Below are 23,170 nucleotides of genomic sequence, written 5' to 3'. Positions count from 1 at the left end.
CCTCTCATGGGCGAGGGTTAGATGTAAAAATATCACATGTTTGCTTATGTTGTTACCCTCGTTAAAAAATGATTTGTCTTTGTCTCTCTTCCTGCTCCGCTCCCTCGCTAGCCTCTCCATTGAAATTCTTGCTTCGTTCCTCCCGATCAATCACACTCACATTTATTTTCTCTGCATCTCCCTCTTCCTTCTATTATTTACATTGCAGAAGTCGGTCTTAACACGCGATTTTTTCACAATTAGTGACGATGATGAAATAACAGGGAGAAAATAGTGCCACGCCCTGTTTTACGGTCCACCAGTGACGAGCAAGGTCATTAAACAAAAATACAACAAGAAGAGCAAACGCTCGATCGAGTCACTTTCGCAGTTCTGAATATTATATGAGGCATCAGATGGACAGGAAGAAATTGCTATTCACAACACAATGAGTCACGTTCACATAAAATTTGAGCCCGGTCACTTTTATAGTTTCCGAGAAAAGCCCAACGTTAAGTTGTGTGTTGCCGAACAGAAAAGGCTAGTTATCTCCCTTGTTTTTCTGATAACGTTCGTAAAAGGCTACAGATGTAAATACTTTGATGTAAAGAATAATCCTACAAAGTTTCAATCACATCCGATGAACTTTGTCAAAGATATAAAATGTCTAATTTTTCCTTTGACGCTGACCTGTGACCTTGAAAAAGGTCAAAGGTCAACGAAACCATCGTTAAAGTGTAGAGGTCATTGGAGGTCACGACTAAACAAAATATGAGCCCGATCGCTTTGATAGTTTCCGAGAAAAGTCCAACGTTAAGGTGGTGTCTACGGACGGCCGGCCGGCCGGACGGCCGGCCGGACAGACTAACACTGACCGATTACATAGAGTCACTTTTTCTCAAGTGACTCAAAAACGTTAACATGGATTAAACAAAGACAGATTATTTAAAAAGAAAAGCAAAAAACAACGGACATGAAGAAAACAAATGTGTGATGAATACTGAGACCGTGGCAGCATTGAAGTCAAGAAATCAAGACCGAAGGAGTGGCAGAAAGGGGAAACGTCTTGTAGTTGTTGTTGTTTGTACACGCCAGTAACCACAAGTTTAAAACAAAGCGTGTGGAAGCTTTTATGACTTTCGGAAAGTCGGTTTTATCCGTGCCTGAAAAGGGAGTCTGGTTGGCAATTATAGAGGAAAGACAATAGGGACACGAACTTTAGCAAACGTTCATATCACGTGACCCAGACAGATGAACACTACACTACCAAACCTGATGTCAAACATAACAATGCTGATATACCGTGAACCACTCAAAGCAAAGAAACTGAAACCTATATCGAATCGAAAATAGAAGGGAGAAAACAAACTCCGTTTACTTCGAAACATGTCCAACTTTGCTCGTGTCTGCGCAGAAGTGGACATTGTGTTGTTGATGATAGTTTTTGTTGTGTGTGTGTGTGTGACACCAATTGCAACGTCACATTTATATAAAAAATTTAAAAAAACATTAAAAAAAAGCAAATTATACAAAATTCCACCTCTGCACAGAAAGAGCCAGGCGATAGGTTTTTGGCATGTTTCCAAGTGTGCGTTTTATTTTTTATTTTTTAGGGTTTTTATTTTTGTTTTGTTTTTGTTGTTGCTTTGTTTTGTTTGTTCCAGTGGAAGTATGCTCTTTTCAAATGAAAAAGGTCAGGACAGATTGGTGGTGGTGTGTGAGATTGCCAATACGAGAATCTGGATTGTGCAGCGAAGGTTAACCTGATAAAACCGCGCGGCAGTTTCTCTTTTTTGTCACATTCTTTTGCTGTTGTGTCCTCATTCAACTTACACATGCTTGTCCAAACTCACGCTCAAAGCAAGTGGAATGAAAGAAGAGAGCACGGGTTCAGGAAGTGTCGCTATGCATTAAGGTCGATACACACCGTAAAGAGCAACGCATCTACCCCAGTGGAGAGTGAACAGGAAGTGTCGCTATGCATTAAGGTCGATACACACCGTAAAGAGCAACGCATCTACCCCAGTGGAGAGTGAACAGGAAGTTACAACAAAATTAGTGCACAATTACAATGGACAAGGTACAACATCTTAATCAGGAAAACAGAAGTGCGCGAACAAACACACACACGCACGCATGCACGCACGCACGCACGCACACACATACACACTCACACACACACACACACACACACACACACACACGCACAGGCACACACACACACCCACCTCAGGCATCGACTTATCTCTGCCTTCCTGGACAAAATCAAAACTCTATATAGCAACTTTGCTGCCTAAACCTTCCCAACGGAACATTCCCACTCCGACCGTCTCAAGCGAAAGTCTCATTTGCTTTCCGCGGGGTCGATACATTACGATTTAATAGCCACGCGTCTAGTCTGTCTGTTTGTTTATCACATCACGGATGAAGTGACCGAAATACTTCCTCTATGTGTCTTTTTTCTCCCCTGTCCATTCCCAGCAAGCTTGACAAACTGTGGTACGAGTGATCCCGGATCACGCGCGGAGTTCTCGTCCCGCTATCGCGAGAAATCCCGGGATTCTGAAGGCGACGCTAAAAGGGCAAAAGAGATGAAGATGGTCGATGAACAAATGTGAGACCTCTTTCGCTGTATCGTCCTGTTTTGCGGTGGCGGCGGCGGTGACAGAGGGATTGGGGTGGGGATGTGGGGGCGTCAGGAGAGACAGGAGGACCGGCACGGTTGGCCTAGTGGTAAGGCGTCCGCCCCGTGATCGGGAGGTCGTGGGTTCGAACCCCGGCCGGGTCATACCTAATGACTTTAAAATTGGCAATCTAGTGGTTGCTCCGCTTGGCGTCTGGCATTATGGGGTTAGTGCTAGGACTGGTTGGTCCGGTGTCAGAATAATGTGACTGGGTGAGACATGAAGCCTGTGCTGCGACTTCTGTCTTGTGTGTGGCGCACGTTAAATGTCAAAGCAGCACCGCCCTGATATGGCCCTTCGTGGTCGGCTTGGCGTTAAGCAAACAAACAAAGAAAGAGACAGAAGGGCTGTATATATGGTGGTAAACGTGAGCTGGTTCAGCTGCTTGGGATCTGTTTGGAGCGATGTTGACTGATATCGCTTGTTTTGAGGGAAAAGGGCGAGCTGGTTTATGTTGAAACAATAGAGATCTGAACACACACACACACACACACACACACACACACACACACACACACACACACACATACACACACACATACACACACACACACATACACATACACATACATACACACACACACACACACACACACATTCAAACTCACACACACACACACACACACACACACACACACACACACACACACACACACACACACACACACACACACACACGCTAAGCGTGCTAAGACTTGTATTGGTTTTCAAACAAATGGAATGAAAAAGCAAGCATCCTAAATCTGGAACATTTTGTTTCTCTTCTCTTGCTCTTCCTGGTATGCATTTTGTATCACGTCATTTTTATAAGGCCATGAATCAATGACGGTAAACCTCAAGCTCTTACATCTCTGCATGCCTAAATATTCACACAATGATGTGATAATGTCATCGAAAATGGTAAACGTTAAACATCAAACTAAGAAGATTGACATTATATTCTATTATGTGTCGCTGCTCTTTAGGGAGGGGAAAATGTCAAAAGGATGAAAACGGGTTGCCATCCAGTTGAGAATTTTACAAATATTTTGTGTTTTCGCTCTTTTGGAGGAAATGTCAAAGTCATACACACAACGGCATCAACACTGGAGCCCTCACGCGCTTGCTAAGCTACGCTTGCTTCGTTGAATTGTCATGAGATTTCCCATGGACGCACATAAGGACATTCAGCTACCCATGCTTCGTTGAATTATCATGAGATTTCCCATTGACGCACGTACGAACATTCAGCTACCCATGCTTTGTTGAATTATCATGAGATTTTCCATTGACGCACATAAGAACTTTCAGCTACACATCTGCAGTCGGCCATTGCGGGGCGAAAAGTCCCACAATGCATTGCGGATATAAATACACATTCAAGTCTCGGTCAGCGCTACATGTTCTTCTGCCTTGAGTAGAGTATACATGTCATGAAAGCGTAACTCACAGAATTGGATTCCATATCGTACAGTTCTGCACACAAGAAGCTGGTCTTAGTCCCTGTGTCGCGATGACCAAACTTTACAATGGCCAACATAAGTGTGGCAGTGTGACATACGAGATGGTAGTTATAGGCACACACCTTGATGTGATGACCAAACTTTACAATGGCCAACATAAGTGTGGCAGTGTGACATACGAGATGGTAGTTATAGGCACACACCTTGATGTGATAACCGCTCTGCTCACTTTCTCAGATCTGCACAGGATACCACTTGGACACATACCCACATCAACACCCTAACGGCTTCCGGCGCAGAGTACGATTGTGTTGTTGTTGGAACAATTCATTTCTTACAGACATGTAGAGACTTTTAAGAAATATATTTATCAATCAAGCAATCAATAGGAAGCTTATATAGCGCGTATTCTGTGGGTACAGTTCTAAGCGCTTGTCGAAGAGTTGTCAACACAGGACTAACAAAGAAACTAACATCTACAGACGGACACGAACCCTATCACACACTAGCAAACCCTGATAAACATACAACAAACAACTGTTTAAACAACAATGTACACATCAATAGCTAGGTCCAAACAAAAAAATATTAATCACAAAGAAAACACCTCTCACAGAGCACAGGACACATACCCTGAAAACAAAAACAAAGAAATAAACAAGCTGTGCGCAGGAAATAGTCAGGCTGTTAATTGTTGGTATGTGTCACAGTGGAAAGGAGGCCTTATACCCGATGAAAGGCGATATAGATATGCTATGATGAGCCAAGTTGAACACACGGACATGACTGCACCTTCAACACACATCACCGGTAGCTGAGTTGGTACAGCACTGGCCTTGTGATCCGCGGGTCACGGGTTTGAATCCGGGCCAACAGTGCAGGTGAATGTTTACACCTAAACACGCACACGACCTGGGTAGCGCGACTACACTGTTGCTAGCTTTGCACTGGGAGGAAGCGACCTGAATTTCCCACGGATTGGACAATGAAGTAATGAAAATGAAAACAAAGTGAAAAGCTACCTCTTTGAAGGCAAGCATCATGACGGGGCCGTGCATCCATGGTATGGCAGGCCGGGTGTAGCAGGGTATCCCTTGGGTCAGGTTACGGTTGTACACCACCCCCCTCCGGAAGGTGGACAGAAAGACGTTGTGTTGACGCTTGACCATGTTGTCCAGTGCACGGCGAAACGCCTCCAGGGCGTCCACTGACAGGGCTGCCGCCAGCTGCAACACATAGAGTAACAATACTCATTGATTCGGATAAGGAAAAGAATAAGATGCATACAGTCATGTGAGGTTACCCTCGTGGACAATCGGGCTGTTTTCTCACTGGGGAAAGCGAGCTGCCATACAGTACACGGCGCTACTCATTGTTTTGTTTGTTTTCTGCATGCGTGTATTCATGTTTCCTGTGAAGGAAATCAAACAGCTAACAACTGAGTCATGCCGAGATAGCATTTGTTCTCTCCACAAAACACGGAAGCCAACCAGATACACGTGGAAAGTGTATTGCACGGAGTTAACACAGCTCACAAACCAGGGAACAGTTGACTTCGTGAATCGGAGCTAGTTTAGCACACAGGAGCTTGTATCAAATCGCCGGTCGATCATTATTTACAGTCCACTACTACGACATAGTAGTATGTCGTAGTAGTGGACTGTAAATAATGATCGACCGGCGATTTGATACAAGCTCCTGTGGTTTAGCACTGTCCATCGAGGAGAAAGGTCTCGATGTTAATCGCGCGGGAGGATAAAATGCCCGGAGAGAATGCAGGAATAGGTTCCAGCCCTTACTTGTGTTTTCTGAGACGCGATCGTCAAAGCACTTTAACAGGTAACTTTAATAGGCATTCCAATATCGATATTTTGCGTATCGCGTAAGCTGAACCGATTAACATTGCAGAAACTAGTTTGTAGAGGACAGATTGTAAAAACAAGATGTCCGCTCTTCATGTTTGTGCAGTGCGTCCAGTAACCTGTCCATAAGAAGAAGATTGCGGCCAGATGCTGGGGAAGAATAATAATCTGAGAAGCCGCCGAATATCTTATTTCTATGGATCAGTTTAGCTGAAGTTCGACGGGACTTTTACGAAGCTAGCAGTGAGGTTACAGTCCGGATAACCGGCACGGTTGGCCTAAGTGGTAAGGCGTCCGCCCCGTGATCGGGAGGTCGTGGGTTCGAATCCCGGCCTAAGACTTTAAAATTGGCAATCTAGTGGCTGCTCCGCCTGGCGTGTGGCATTATGGGGTTTGTGCTAGGACTGGTTGGTACGGTGTCAGAATAATGTGACTGGGTGAGACATGAAGCCTGTGCTGCGACTTCTGTCTTGTGTGTGGCGCACGTTATATGTCAAAGCAGCACCGCCCTGATATGGCCCTTCGTGGTCAGCTGGGCGTTAAGCAAACAAACAAACAAACAAACAGTCCGGATAGTTGGACCGGAGAGGTCACAGGACAAAGTGAACTGGTTAGGTCGAGATCGCCAGTCGGAGAATGAAGTACACCGCTACTTTTTCAAGTGAAGGACATATTGGCAGTTTTTGTGTGTGCTCTAGCTGAGCTAAGCCATGTTCAGGAGAACCTATTTAATTAAGATGTAATTAGTGTTTAGCATCTAGATCAGATGGTTGCCGCAGTCTGGTTAGAATCATAAATGTGAACAGTGACGGTATTGGTTCTACTTACACACTTGCCGTGTGTTGGTATTATACTGTGGATATCGTGTGCCTGTGATTTCACGGACTGTGTGTGTGTTTTTCTGTCTACCTCACGGGTAGCGATTTTGATACACTCAGGGTAATATTATGGTTATTTTGAGCACGGGATTTTCAAACCTGTCTTCAAACCTGTGAGTACCCTGTTTTAAATATATAACCCTGATATCTTTCTGTTCATGATTGTGTGTATGTGTGTATGTATCATAACTGTGTCATTGAATTTACCCAATACAGTGGAGGGAACTTATAATTGGAGTTGTTGTTTGTTCCTCAATGATAGCATATTAGCGCATTTACATTCATTCACATTTCCAAGCCCGCAGACTTTCGCTGTGAACTTGGTTTTTTTATCGTGCGCATGCGTGCACACGGGGGTGTTCGGACACCGATGAGAATCTGTTCAAAGTTGACTCTGGGAAATAAATCCCTCGCCGAACATGGTCATCAGCTATCATTGACAGCAATCGTTGGTAATGGGTCCAATCAGTGTTAGCTTTGTTCCCTTGTCATAACCAGTGCAATGACAGGGCTGCGGCCAGATGAAACACATGGTCATCAGCATCCATTGCCGTTATTGAAGGCATCTACAAGTCAGTGTGAGCGTTGTTCCTTTGTCATAACCAGTACAATATGAGAGGGCCGCTACCAGTTACAACACATAGAATATATGAGGTCACAATGGCCAAAAAGAAAAATATGTCTGTTTCCGGTAACATCGCCGAAACAAATAGGGTCGGTCGGTGGTTTTTGTTTTATTTTTTTATTTTTTTTATTTTTTTACCTTTTTCTTACGTTTTGTTAACGTCTTTTTACGTGGTGTTTTCTTTTTCCGGCGTCATTGGCCGCCATGTTGTTTTCGCGTGTCGACGGAATTGTGAAGTCTCAACGACCGATTACCTCCCGTTTTTTTGTTTTGTTATTTTTTTTTTTTTTTTGTGGTGCGAAAAGCGAAAACACCTTTAGGGTCGGCGCTTAAAAATAGGGTCGGTCGGGTTACTGGAAACAGACATATTTTTCTTTTTGGCCTATCAATATTCCTTGACGGGATACAATACAATACAATACAATACAATAACTTTATTAATCTCTAAAAGAGAAATTGAATTGCTGAGCTTTTGTGTCCGTAATAAAACATACATATAACATTCAAAAATAAACATTTGGTATTTGGACAATCTGCTTGTCCTTGGAGAAATCCTTCAAGGAAATTTGGGCTGCTATCTTTTTGGGATAGCGAGCAGCGACAGAGTCGCGCTACCCATTATGTCTGTGCATGCGTGTTTTCTGAGATCTGAGACTTTCATTGTGATCTTGGGATGTTTACCATGCGCGTGAGTGCACACGGCGGTGTTTGAACACCGAAGAGACTCTGCACAAAGTTGACTCTGTAAAATAAATCCCTCGCCGAACGTGTGAATCAAACTCACCCCGATTGCGACAACTGGTTTCAAGCCAGCGCCGTTACCGACTGTGCTATCTCCCCAACCAACAAACGTTTGTTGATAGGGTAGACTAGTCAGTCATTAGCATTCTTTGACGGTATTGAAGTGATCGACTGCCTGTGTTAGTTTTGTTTATGTTCATTTCTAGAGCGCTCTGTGTTATGACAGAGGCTCTGACATTCAGATTCAGTTTCGTTGCTATTGTCAACCAACACTTTTAACACAGACAAGCATCGACATTCAGAGTTATCTTTGTTGAGACAGAGAGAAAGCGGGAAAAGGGGAGGGGGTGGGGAGACAGAGACAGAGAGGGACAGACTGGCAGAGACAAACACAGAAAGATGGAAAGACAAACAGACAGAAACAGAACGAGATGGAAAGGTGTCCAATAAATGTTCTAATTCCTAGGATGTTATAATTAGGAAACGCTGTGCTTTTGAGATGAGGTTAGCACTGGTTGCACCAATGATGCCACTGTGCTCGTTACTATGACAACTGACAAAGCGTTACTTGTATACCCCTCGAATGCCGACATGAGAATCCAGAGACAGTCTTACAACAAAAAAACAAAAACACACTAGAACATACACTTAACTCCGTCGCGATATAACCTTCGTGGTTGAAAACGACGTTAAACACCAAATAAAGAAAGAAAGATACACTTAACTCGAAAGGGAAATGAAACTACTGTAGTGGAGAAGATTCGGACAGCTGAACATTAGCACCGCTTCCTTTCCTTTCACCAAGGATTTGGTTTCCTGTGTTGTCCTGTAAGTTGTCAAAGATGTGGCTCCATCAACTCCATCTTATGTGCGTGCTACGTGTACGCGTGTAGGACCGTGATGGCTTCCAAGGATGTTGGACTGACACAGTTGTTGTCAAACGCTTGTCGTCAAGCACTCGTGTTCACGTGCGTAAAACGTGATCACGTGAATGCGTGCAGGATTGTGAAGGCTTCTAAAGATGCTAACAATTTAAACTGTTATTAAAAGTTCGTCTTAATGCACTCGCCACTCCGTATGTAATACGTTTGTGTGCGCAAGGGTGTCAATGCTTACACAGATGATATATGTAGAAAGACAGGTGTATGATCTACAAGTTCCTATCCCCCTTCATTGGCTCTGTCGACGCCCGTTTTTAACCGCTTGCTTCCCTTTGTAAAATAAACCGACCGAAGAGCGTCGGCATCCCAAACTAAATCTTCATAAATGCATTTCGGATCCGGACTACAACATAATGTCGGTCACACTTGACATGAATCCTACTGCGTGAAATGGTCGTAGACTACTTCTAATTATAATGTACTTCTGGTAGAACAAGATAAACCGTTTCAAGCGAAGATGGGTCACATGCGTAAACAGCATCATCCTTCCTGTGGCAGCGATTATACTCACCATACTATCTCAGATATTTTTATGCTTCAACATGGGGTAGCACCATCCCTTCACGTAGACACATACCCACATTCAACTTCCTGTGAAGAGTGCGTTTTTGTTGTTGCTGGATGAAGTTTACAACTAAGACTTTTCAATCTGCGAAATTAGAACGAATTACAATTCTGAACATGAAGCAGCAGTTGTTGTTGTTATAAGTTTTGTTGTGTGACTTTGACAATCAGCCATGGAGTCCCTGATTTACAACTGTGTGTTGTTGTTGTTGTTGTTGTTGTTGTTGTTGTTGTTGTTGTTGTTGTTGTTGTTGTTGTTGTTGTTGTTGTTTGTTTTGGTGGTGGTGACGTTGTTGGTGTTGTTGTTGTTGTTGTTGTTGCGTGAACCCACGCTTAACACTGGCGAAGTCACTGACTTGTTATACACAATGCAATCAAGTTAACGACCGTGTTTTGTAACCCCGCCATAAAAGCACCAGTACTTCGAATTCGGAAGACCTTTAAGTATTTTAGAACAAAGTTGCATTGTTCTGATGTTCTACTGTTCTGCTGTTCTATTGTTCCAAGCCATTAACCGTGTTTTTCAACTTTTACTGGCGACTGTAAACAGTTCATTTGTTGAGAAAATCCGTTTACAATAAGGCTGGAACGATCTTAGCAAGTTGATGACCTTTTGATTGTTCTATCCCCTCGTGATAAAAGGATGGATTAGGTAGAGGTAGAGGTAAAGATAATAGGGGTAACGACGCCATTTGGTCGTCGAACACAAACAATTCCCATGCGTCGATATTGCGCGCTAAGAGACTACGCAGCAGTCTATAAATGGCGGCTTATTCTAAAGTCGATTCTGTTGATTGCAATGCCAGAATAAGGGCAACATTGGACAAACATAAACAGGACAGATAAGACTGGAAATAAACAACAAAAGGATGACGGTTTGATCCCACGAAATGAACTTTACGTACGTCAAAGGATTAAGACAAATAACGCGTACATTGCCTCGTCCTTGTTGAGCGAACCAACACTTATATGTCGCTAATAGGTCTGTGCCCTGTGAGGACGTCAAACCCCCATTAGTGCAGTTGGAAAAAAAACCCACTAAAGTCGTGGAATTAGGCGGGCGAGCCAACTCGAAGACTTTGTGCACGTTAACAAAAATTGAGCAACCGCAAGTTATATTCATATGCGTGTAAACAAATCCACGCTGTCTTAAAACAGTGCTGACATATAATGGCCTATTATATTATATTTGGCGACCACGGGGAGGGGAACACGTGTTGTGGTCTTTTGTTGGGAATACAGGGAATGCTTCCAATGACGATGACAACAGCAAACGAAAGACAGACAGACAACACAATACTAATGATATTAAGAAGAAGCTTAGCAAAAAACGTACAATGACACACACACACAAACACACACATACACCCACGCACGCACGCTCGAACACACACACATACACGCACGCACACACACACGCACACACACACACACACACACACACACACACACTCACACACACACACACACACACACACACTCACGTGTTTAAAAAAAAAACGAGAGAGAGAGGGCAAAATCATGGCGTTGTTTTGGAGAAACTTCGACGCTTGTTCGACGAGCTCACGCATAACTCATATCAAGCGTGTCGCACGTGAACCAGTGACGTGTTTCGACAGCGACTCTTCAGAGAGTTCACTCGACCGCAGAGAAAGGGGCGACAGGTTGTATGCCACACACATGTTTGCACCTGGACATGGGCGACAAAGCAATTTGAACACCCCTGTTTGTGGAATGGTCTATCAGGAGCTGTTGGTGCCCTCTGTGAAGCCCGCGTGGTCCACATTACGCCATTTTGAGTATGCATGTTTGGTCCTTTTGTGCTGTTCCTTGGAGCGAATTGACGTCACGTCTTTAGAATGTGTGCCAAACTATGGCTTCCATGGAAGGAATACAAAGACGAATGCTGAAAACCGGAGAGTAAATAATCATGTGCTGGCAACGGATATACAAGTTCAGAGCACGACGCAGATTTGTCATTGTTTCGCCATTGCTGGAGACAGGAGTTCAGAGAAAATAGCTTTCTTGTGTTGAGTGTATTGGACGTTGCGATGATCTCAGTTCTTCATACTCCGCTCCTGCATGGCCCAGTATACTCCAAATCATGAATGAATCGTGAAAGTTTAATCATATCATGGAAGCCAGCAAGTGTGACCGTGCCATGCTCTTCTGTTTTGTTGTGCTGAGTGTGTTTGACGTTCAGATGTCATCGAGTGTAAACTGTGTATTGTATGCATTGATCAGTGCTGGGAATATAAGCATGACACTGGTGTTTGCGCTGAGAACTGTTCAACCATGGAAGGACGCCTTCAATTGTGACCGTGTCATGCCAGCGGCTGACGTCGACTCGGGGACAACGAAGGGTGGAGATAGTAAGTACGGTAGGACAAACATCGACAGCGCACACATAAGGCCAAATACAAATATATTAATGTTGGTTTAGGGTAACCCGACCGACCCTATTTTTTTCCCGCCGACCCTAACGCTTTTTTTCCCATTTCTCAACAACAAAAATGTGGTACATTTTGCGAATTATAACAGAGGCTAAGGAAGGTAACCTCCTTTAAAATCGACTAAATTAAAAATACTAAATTAAAACAAAAAAGGCGACCTACCGACCCTATCTTTTTTGTCACGTTACCCCAAACCAACATATTATATTTTTGGCATAAGAACCCCAACAACACATTGACCTACTCTGCCCGCATTGCACCCTCACGCACCCCTATCCCTCCCCCCGTCTCACTTCTCATCTGCCAGATTTCATATTAGATTGGCTGCCTTACTGTCATCAGTCTTCATACCTGCCTGTCCGCCCACTGTGTGTGTGTGTGTGTGTGTGTGTGTGTGTGTGTGTGTGTGTGTGTGTTCAGTGTGTGTTTTCAGTGTGTGTGTGTGTGTTCAGTGTGTGTTTTCAGTGTGTATGTGTGTTCAGTGTGTGTGTTCAGTGTGTGTGTTCAGTGTGTGTGTGTGTGTGTATGTATGTGTGTGTGTGTGACCTTATAAGTGATGTAAAGCAGGATTCTCTGCATTTTTTTTTTAGGTCTAGATATTGGTTGCGAAACAGAAACAGCATCCACATACCCACTGCTTTGGCTAGTGACGGGTCACCTCGCAGGCTTAATTACCACTGACCACTGACAAAAACTATGTTAAAGGTGGAGTCTCGCCTTGGAACAAAAACCAAACAAACATTATTTGTGACGTGAATGTTCTGTTAGTTCCAAGGAGTGCTGAGAAAATAAATAATAAAACAGGGCTTCACGTGCTAATTTCGAAGATATCAGGCTTTTCCACAAAGCCACCACGGATGAAATGTCTAAGATTCTATTGCGGATACCCAAAGAAATCAACAATCAAATCCGTCGCGATATAACCTTGAACGGTTGAAAACGACGTTAAACACCAAATAAGGAAAGAACAATCAAATTATCACACCTGAAGAAAAGTGACGAAGGAACAAAAACACAAAACAAAACCAGTTAATTTCTATGACGAGTCGTCGGCAAACTGAATGTCCAGGTTGCAAGCTTCAGTCCGCCGTGTAGAGGGTAAACAGGTCACCAGAGTGCTTGAGAACTGCTCGCCAACCCCGACTTGCTGCGGTCTTTCCGTTATGCTACTCTTACACTGTGCCGAATTGCCCTTGCGAATAGAATTTTGCAATAATTCACAATGATCGGGACATGGTCGCAAGACATTCGTAAATGTTCTTAACCATTCGCCACCATGCGTCTCTTGTTTTGAACATAGCAACATGTTCCTAATATTCGCAAAGAAGTCATATTCTTAACTTTTTTGCAACGTACTTGTAAGATTTCGCAAGACATTCGTAATCATCGCAATGTATTCGTAACGCTCGCAAGGCATTCGCAACCATTCGTTATGCCTGTCTCACACTGTGCTGAATATCCTTGCGAACATTCGTAATCATCGCAATGTATTCGTCAGGCTCGCAAGGCATTCGCAACCATTCGTTATGCCTGTCTCACACTGTGCCGAATATCCTTGCGAATATAGATTCGAATGCATTCGCAATGATCAGTAGACATTCACAAGCACTCGCAACCATTCGTAAGACATTCGCAAGGATTCGTAATGCTTCGAATGGTCAATATTTGTCCTGTCCATTAGTCTCTTTTTTTGGCCAAATACAACATGTTCATATACACATTTCTTGCGAATGTCTTTGTCACAAAGATGTGAGTAGGATAGTTGTGATGTGAAGCACGTCGTGATTTTAACCTCCCTAAAGATTGAATTGGGATATGTTAGGTCACGTTTGAAGCGATATCACGGGTTTCGTGTGTTGCACGAGAAAACCCTAGTTTGACATGAGTTGTGTTTATGAGAAATGTAGCTGGTCTTGGTTTAATAACGTCACAACGTTGTAGATGCTCGACCGAGCAAGGTGTCTATAGCGTGTGTCAGGTTTGTCGGGGACAAACACTCTTTCAAGAGACGGGTCTCTTAAGGTAAATGATTTACTATGTTGTATATTATTGAAGCTTGAATACATAGCTGGAATGTAAATGTAAGTGTATACAAAGTGCACTAAATTCTAGTGTGAAGTTTAAGAGAATTCTTGTTGTGATTGTATTATGGTTTTTGTTGGGAAATTCTTGAACATAAATGTTGTTACGCATTTATGTTATGTTTAAGACAGTGATGCTATGTATGGTAGTGTCATTAGTGGATTAAGTGATTTATGGACCAAGTATAGTTTTGATATTGACTGTGGACGGAGGGTGAATGTAGAATGAACGAGAGAGATGATACATGACTTTAGTTTAGGAAGAGGAGATGGTTTAAGATAATGTTGTATTAAGACTTGGGTTAATTCTTTAGGAGTTTCCATGACGAGAGTTCATGAGCGTGAGCGAGGGACGGACCTCACACGGAAGAGGCGTGACGATGGTGGAGAGAGAGAGAGAGAGAGAGAGAGAGAGAGAGAGAGAGAGAGAGAGAGAGAGAGAGAGAGAGAGAGAGAGAGAGAGAGAGAGAGAGAGAGAGAGAGAGAGAGAGAGAGAGAGAGAGAGAGAGAGAGAGAGAGAGAGAGAGAGAGAGAGAGAGAGAGAGAGAGAGAGAGAGAGAGAGAGAGAGAGAGAGAGAGAGAGAGAGAGAGAGAGAGAGAGAGAGAGAGAGAGAGAGAGAGAGAGAGAGATCACATCAGCGCAGATGGCTGGACGGAGGAGTCTCCATCACCACCGGTCGTAGAGACGACGGTTCTTTTCGCTAATGGCGACAGTGTTTCTCGGGGAGAAACGTGAAGGGTGCATGTTGGCATCTAAAAGGAGAGTTTCTGGGAAGTCATCGTCTACGTGGATTCAGCGGCACAATGACGACATGCAGTGAGCCGTGATACGAACTCGTGAGTGTCTGTCAACACTTTACCTTGTGCAGTAATTTATTATTGAAATAATTTCTTTATATCATTAATCACATGTATGGAGTGATTGTAAAGAGATTGTATGAACGGTGTGGACGAGAAGTTGATTGGTATTGATGTTGTTTTTTTAGGTGAAGAATTGTGTTATAATTTGTGTGAGGAAATAATAAGTCTGCATCCTCCCAAATTCTGTGTTTGGAGTGTTTAGTGTGAAGAGTGAAGAGTCAGTGTAATTAGATAGGGCAGAACACGTATACATAAAAGTAACTCCTTTATTCACACTACAATCCACTTCATGACAGTCTTACGAATAGTTGCGAGTGCTTGCGAATGTGTACCGATCATTGCGAATGCCTTGCGAGCGCTACGAATACCTTTACGATGATTACGAATGGCTTGCGAATACTGAAGAATATGCATTCCTTGCGAATATTAGGAGCATGTTGCTAATATTCGCAAGAAGAGACGAATGGTGGCGAATGGTTAAGAACATTTACGAATGTCTTGCGACCATGTCCCGATCATTACGAATTATTGGTGAATTCTATTCGCAAGGGAAATTCGGCACAGTGTAAGAGCAGTATTACGAACAATGCGAACTGCATAATCGCTTTATTCGTAAAATGTTTGCAAGCACATATTCGCAAGGATATTCGGCACAGTGTAAGACAGGCATTAGGAAGCTGTAGATCCAGCGAATCAGCATTGGGTTCACCGACATAACGAGGAGCTTCTCCATCAACAGGTGGGGCTGGATTGTGTTGAATGCGCTTGAGAAATCAACGAACAGTAATATAGCTTAAGACTTTGGCCGGTCAAGATGCTCATGCAGTTTGTGAAGCAGAGTTCAAACAGCATCGTGCAAGCCTGCCGTGGAGTTTCTCCCCTAGAGGCATTGGCTCTGGTGTTAACCCGTGATTTGCAAAAATGTAAAAACATTTTACAAATTACGTCGAACCTAAAACCGCGATTTGTAAAAATGTAAAAATATCGCATTCCACAAAGTATTACATGCCTTTTATTATTATTATTATTTGTTGTTTAGAGCCTCTATGCTGGGAGGTGGGGGGTGGTTTGGGGCCGATAGATAAAATATTACGAGTTTTAGCATAACAAAGATAACAAACCCGAATTTCCCAACGATGGGACAATAAAGTAATGAACAAATCACGGGTTAACAGGTGTTCCTCGTGTAGTTCGCAATGTTGGAGCAAATGTTCCGCAAAACATAGCTAGCACGGCTGTTCCTAGCTGGTGTTTTAGTGTGAGTTAAGCCCCTGGAGCAATTTTTTGATTAGTGCTTTTGTGAACAAGAAACAATTAACAAGTGGCTCTATCCCATCCCCCCCTTTCCCTGTCGCGATATAACCTTGAACGGTTGAAAACGACGTTAAACACCAAATAAAGAAAGAAAGAAAGTGTGAGTTAAAAATAGCCCAGCAGAGGGATTTTTTGTTGTTGTTTTTTTTGAGAGAATTAGTGTTCTACAGGCACGGTGTGTCAGCCTCTTAAGGACAGGACTGGGTTAATATGATATTTAAACAAACAAACAAAAAACAAAAAAAGGAGGAGGAAAGGAATAGGGTAAGGCCGAGCAAGCCAGCCCCCGACGACTGGGACCCAGGACCCACTCTCCATAAGGATGGGGGTGGGGGTATAATAAGACGTATATGTTAAAATCCTTGTAAAAGGAATAGTTATGGTCGTATGCGTTGTCTTACTTGGGGGAGGGGGGGGGCCATTAAAAGCCTAATCCTTAATTCATATGTTATTTCATAAAAGATGTTAAAACTCAGGACCACCTTTTGTTAAAAACTTTAAGAGTGAAACGTTATGTAAAAAGTAGAGAGCTGTGCTGCCACGTAAAAATCAGACACACACATTCATACTCACTCGCATGTATCCTGTGCCATACGGCACCTGTACATAATAAATAGGATAAAAAAAAGGTATAGTTAAGATCTGCATTGTCTGCCAGCCCTCCTGCCACTGCAATAGTCGCAGTTGGGCCGACAGTACACTAGCAGTGTTAATTTAAACGGATGCATTAGTTTTAATTAAAAGATTGTTTCAAAAATAATCCTCTCGTTTATAGTGTCTCATTTTTAGGATTTATTTTAGAGTCTGGGAGCAGGAGCTGAGTTCCGTTTGAGTTATGACGGAAGTATGGGCTGCGGAACCCGATCTCTAGGTGGGGCACTGCCCTTCGCTCCCTGTTTCCCGAGCGCCAACAGCCTCATATCTCTACAAAAAAAATTTAGTTAAGATTTAGTTAATTTTGTTATGTGCGAGAAGAGGGGGGAGACTTAATCATGGGTTGGGCCTCTACTAGCCACCTGGAAAAAAAAGGGAAAAAAAGGTGGGAGAAGGGGGGGCGTGGGTTGGTGGGGGCAAGGGAAACATGTGGTAGGGGACCTGGTAGTATCATCATTGTGGGGGAAGGGGGGGCGTGGGTTGGTGGGGGCAAGGGAAACAGGTGGTAGGAGACCTGGTAGTATCACTGTGGGGGAAGGGGGGGTGTGGGTTGGTGGGGGCAAGGGAAACAGGTGGTAGGAGACCTGGTAGTATCATCATTGTGGGGGAAGGGGGGGCGTGGGTTGGTGGGGGCAAGGGAAACAGGTGGTAGGAGACCTGGTAGTATCATCATTGTGGGGGAAGGGGGGGCGTGGGTTGGTGGGGGCAAGGGAAACAGGTGGTAGGAGACCTGGTAGTATCATCATTGTGGGGGAAGGGGGGGCGTGGGTTGGTGGGGGCTAGGGAAACAGGTGGTAGGAGACCTGGTAGTATCATCATTGTGGGGGAAGGGGGGGCGTGGGTTGGTGGGGGCAAGGGAAACAGGTGGTAGGAGACCTGGTAGTATCACTGTGGGGGAAGGGGGGGTGTGGGTTGGTGGGGGCAAGGGAAACAGGTGGTAGGAGACCTGGTAGTATCATCATTGTGGGGGAAGGGGGGGCGTGGGTTGGTGGGGGCAAGGGAAACAGGTGGTAGGAGACCTGGTAGTATCATCATTGTGGGGGAAGGGGGGGTGTGGGTTGGTGGGGGCAAGGGAAACAGGTGGTAGGAGACCTGGTAGTATCATCATTGTGGGGGAAGGGGGGGCGTGGGTTGGTGGGGGCAAGGGAAACAGGTGGTAGGAGACCTGGTAGTATCATCACTGTGGGGGAAGGGGGGGTGTGGGTTGGTGGGGGCAAGGGAAACAGGTGGTAGGAGACCTGGTAGTATCATCACTGTGGGGGAAGGGGGGGCGTGGGTTGGTGGGGGCAAGGGAAACAGGTGGTAGGAGACCTGGTAGTATCATTGTGGGGGAAGGGGGGGTGTGGGTTGGTGGGGGCAAGGGAAACAGGTGGTAGGAGACCTGGTAGTATCATCATTGTGGGGGAAGGGGGGGCGTGGGTTGGTGGGGGCAAGAGAAACAGGTGGTAGGAGACCTGGTAGTATCATCACTGTGGGGGAAGGGGGGGCGTGGGTTGGTGGGGGCAAGGGAAACAGGTGGTAGGAGACCTGGTAGTATCATCATTGTGGGGGAAGGGGGGGCGTGGGTTGGTGGGGGCAAGGGAAACAGGTGGTAGGAGACCTGGTAGTATCATCATTGTGGGGGAAGGGGGGGGCGTGGGTTGGTGGGGGCAAGGGAAACAGGTGGTAGGAGACCTGGTAGTATCACTGTGGGGGAAGGGGGGGCGTGGGTTGGTGGGGGCAAGGGAAACAGGTGGTAGGAGACCTGGTAGTATCATCATTGTGGGGGAAGGGGGGGTGTGGGTTGGTGGGGGCAAGGGAAACAGGTGGTAGGAGACCTGGTAGTATCATCATTGTGGGGGAAGGGGGGGCGTGGGTTGGTGGGGGCAAGGGAAACAGGTGGTAGGAGACCTGGTAGTATCATCATTGTGGGGAAAGGGGGGGGCGTGGGTTGGTGGGGGCAAGGGAAACAGGTGGTAGGAGACCTGGTAGTATCATCATTGTGGGGGTAGGGGGGGGCGTGGGTTGGTGGGGGCAAGGGAAACAGGTGGTAGGAGACCTGGTAGTATCATCATTGTGGGGGAAGGGGGGGTGTGGGTTGGTGGGGGCAAGGGAAACAGGTGGTAGGAGACCTGGTAGTATCATCATTGTGGGGGAAGGGGGAGCGTGGGTTGGTGGGGGCAAGGGAAACAGGTGGTAGGAGACCTGGTAGTATCACTGTGGGGGAAGGGGGGGCGTGGGTTGGTGGGGGCAAGGGAAACAGGTGGTAGGAGACCTGGTAGTATCATCATTGTGGGGGTAGGGGGGGCGTGGGTTGGTGGGGGCAAGGGAAACAGGTGGTAGGAGACCTGGTAGTACCATTGTGGGGGAAGGGGGGGCGTGGGTTGGTGGGGGCAAGGGAAACAGGTGGTAGGAGACCTGGTAGTATCATCATTGTGGGGGAAGGGGGGGGGCGTGGATTGGTGGGGGCAAGGGAAACAGGTGGTAGGAGACCTGGTAGTATCATTGTGGGGGTAGGGGGGGGCGTGGGTTGGTGGGGGCAAGGGAAACAGGTGGTAGGAGACCTGGTAGTATCATCACTGTGGGGGAAGGGGGAGCGTGGGTTGGTGGGGGCAAGGGAAACAGGTGGTAGGAGACCTGGTAGTATCATTGTGGGGGAAGGGGGGGCGTGGGTTGGTGGGGGCAAGGGAAACAGGTGGTAGGAGACCAGGTAGTATCATCATTGTGGGGGAAGGGGGGGGTGTGGGTTGGTGGGGGCAAGGGAAACAGGTGGTAGGAGACCTGGTAGTATCACTGTGGGGGAAGGGGGGGCGTGGGTTGGTGGGGGCAAGGGAAACAGGTGGTAGGAGACCTGGTAGTATCATCATTGTGGGGGTAGGGGGGGCGTGGGTTGGTGGGGGCAAGGGAAACAGGTGGTAGGAGACCTGGTAGTACCATTGTGGGGGAAGGGGGGGCGTGGGTTGGTGGGGGCAAGGGAAACAGGTGGTAGGAGACCAGGTAGTATCATCATTGTGGGGGAAGGGGGGGTGTGGGTTGGTGGGGGCAAGGGAAACAGGTGGTAGGAGACCTGGTAGTATCATCATTGTGGGGGAAGGGGGGGCGTGGGTTGGTGGGGGCAAGGGAAACAGGTGGTAGGAGACCTGGTAGTATCATCACTGTGGGGGAAGGGGGGGCGTGGGTTGGTGGGGGCAAGGGAAACAGGTGGTAGGAGACCTGGTAGTATCATCACTGTGGGGGAAGGGGGGGCGTGGGTTGGTGGGGGCAAGGGAAACAGGTGGTAGGAGACCTGGTAGTATCATCATTGTGGGGGAAGGGGGGGCGTGGGTTGGTGGGGGCAAGGGAAACAGGTGGTAGGAGACCTGGTAGTATCATCATTGTGGGGGAAGGGGGGGCGTGGGTTGGTGGGGGCAAGGGAAACAGGTGGTAGGAGACCTGGTAGTATCACTGTGGGGGAAGGGGGGGCGTGGGTTGGTGGGGGCAAGGGAAACAGGTGGTAGGAGACCTGGTAGTATCATCATTGTGGGGGAAGGGGGGGTGTGGGTTGGTGGGGGCAAGGGAAACAGGTGGTAGGAGACCTGGTAGTATCATCATTGTGGGGGAAGGGGGGGCGTGGGTTGGTGGGGGCAAGGGAAACAGGTGGTAGGAGACCTGGTAGTATCATCATTGTGGGGAAAGGGGGGGCGTGGGTTGGTGGGGGCAAGGGAAACAGGTGGTAGGAGACCTGGTAGTATCATCATTGTGGGGGTAGGGGGGGGCGTGGGTTGGTGGGGGCAAGGGAAACAGGTGGTAGGAGACCTGGTAGTATCATCATTGTGGGGGAAGGGGGGGTGTGGGTTGGTGGGGGCAAGGGAAACAGGTGGTAGGAGACCTGGTAGTATCATCATTGTGGGGGAAGGGGGAGCGTGGGTTGGTGGGGGCAAGGGAAACAGGTGGTAGGAGACCTGGTAGTATCACTGTGGGGGAAGGGGGGGCGTGGGTTGGTGGGGGCAAGGGAAACAGGTGGTAGGAGACCTGGTAGTATCATCATTGTGGGGGTAGGGGGGGCGTGGGTTGGTGGGGGCAAGGGAAACAGGTGGTAGGAGACCTGGTAGTACCATTGTGGGGGAAGGGGGGGCGTGGGTTGGTGGGGGCAAGGGAAACAGGTGGTAGGAGACCTGGTAGTATCATCATTGTGGGGGTAGGGGGGGGCGTGGGTTGGTGGGGGCAAGGGAAACAGGTGGTAGGAGACCTGGTAGTATCATCACTGTGGGGGAAGGGGGAGCGTGGGTTGGTGGGGGCAAGGGAAACAGGTGGTAGGAGACCTGGTAGTATCATTGTGGGGGAAGGGGGGGCGTGGGTTGGTGGGGGCAAGGGAAACAGGTGGTAGGAGACCAGGTAGTATCATCATTGTGGGGGAAGGGGGGGGTGTGGGTTGGTGGGGGCAAGGGAAACAGGTGGTAGGAGACCTGGTAGTATCACTGTGGGGGAAGGGGGGGCGTGGGTTGGTGGGGGCAAGGGAAACAGGTGGTAGGAGACCTGGTAGTATCATCATTGTGGGGGTAGGGGGGGCGTGGGTTGGTGGGGGCAAGGGAAACAGGTGGTAGGAGACCTGGTAGTATCATTGTGGGGGAAGGGGGGGCGTGGGTTGGTGGGGGCAAGGGAAACAGGTGGTAGGAGACCAGGTAGTATCATCATTGTGGGGGAAGGGGGGGTGTGGGTTGGTGGGGGCAAGGGAAACAGGTGGTAGGAGACCTGGTAGTATCATCATTGTGGGGGAAGGGGGGGCGTGGGTTGGTGGGGGCAAGGGAAACAGGTGGTAGGAGACCTGGTAGTATCACTGTGGGGGAAGGGGGGGTGTGGGTTGGTGGGGGCAAGGGAAACAGGTGGTAGGAGACCTGGTAGTATCATCATTGTGGGGGAAGGGGGGGCGTGGGTTGGTGGGGGCAAGGGAAACAGGTGGTAGGAGACCTGGTAGTATCATCATTGTGGGGGAAGGGGGGGTGTGGGTTGGTGGGGGCAAGGGAAACAGGTGGTAGGAGACCTGGTAGTATCATCATTGTGGGGGAAGGGGGGGCGTGGGTTGGTGGGGGCAAGGGAAACAGGTGGTAGGAGACCTGGTAGTATCATCACTGTGGGGGAAGGGGGGGTGTGGGTTGGTGGGGGCAAGGGAAACAGGTGGTAGGAGACCTGGTAGTATCATCACTGTGGGGGAAGGGGGGGCGTGGGTTGGTGGGGGCAAGGGAAACAGGTGGTAGGAGACCTGGTAGTATCATTGTGGGGGAAGGGGGGGTGTGGGTTGGTGGGGGCAAGGGAAACAGGTGGTAGGAGACCTGGTAGTATCATCATTGTGGGGGAAGGGGGGGCGTGGGTTGGTGGGGGCAAGGGAAACAGGTGGTAGGAGACCTGGTAGTATCATCACTGTGGGGGAAGGGGGGGCGTGGGTTGGTGGGGGCAAGGGAAACAGGTGGTAGGAGACCTGGTAGTATCATCATTGTGGGGGAAGGGGGGGGCGTGGGTTGGTGGGGGCAAGGGAAACAGGTGGTAGGAGACCTGGTAGTATCATCATTGTGGGGGAAGGGGGGGGCGTGGGTTGGTGGGGGCAAGGGAAACAGGTGGTAGGAGACCTGGTAGTATCACTGTGGGGGAAGGGGGGGCGTGGGTTGGTGGGGGCAAGGGAAACAGGTGGTAGGAGACCTGGTAGTATCATCATTGTGGGGGAAGGGGGGGTGTGGGTTGGTGGGGGCAAGGGAAACAGGTGGTAGGAGACCTGGTAGTATCATCATTGTGGGGGAAGGGGGGGCGTGGGTTGGTGGGGGCAAGGGAAACAGGTGGTAGGAGACCTGGTAGTATCATCATTGTGGGGAAAGGGGGGGCGTGGGTTGGTGGGGGCAAGGGAAACAGGTGGTAGGAGACCTGGTAGTATCATCATTGTGGGGGTAGGGGGGGGCGTGGGTTGGTGGGGGCAAGGGAAACAGGTGGTAGGAGACCTGGTAGTATCATCATTGTGGGGGAAGGGGGGGTGTGGGTTGGTGGGGGCAAGGGAAACAGGTGGTAGGAGACCTGGTAGTATCATCATTGTGGGGGAAGGGGGAGCGTGGGTTGGTGGGGGCAAGGGAAACAGGTGGTAGGAGAC

General features: G+C 47.5%; 1 protein-coding gene across 1 annotated transcript in view; it reads right to left on the bottom strand.

Moving 5' to 3' along the window:
• LOC138968049 (glutamate receptor 3-like) overlaps positions 1–23,170 on the bottom strand; it is a gene marked incomplete in the record, with an annotated part of 243,864 nt that overhangs the window by 69,694 nt on the left and 151,000 nt on the right. The window contains 1 exon segment of the mRNA XM_070340612.1: positions 5,128–5,331. Within this exon segment, the coding sequence (XP_070196713.1) occupies positions 5,128–5,331 (204 nt within the window).

The sequence above is a fragment of the Littorina saxatilis genome, linkage group LG6 (genome assembly GCF_037325665.1).
Source record: "Littorina saxatilis isolate snail1 linkage group LG6, US_GU_Lsax_2.0, whole genome shotgun sequence".
Taxonomy (NCBI): Eukaryota; Metazoa; Mollusca; class Gastropoda; order Littorinimorpha; family Littorinidae; genus Littorina; species Littorina saxatilis.
This window is presented reverse-complemented; position numbering and strand designations above follow the sequence as displayed.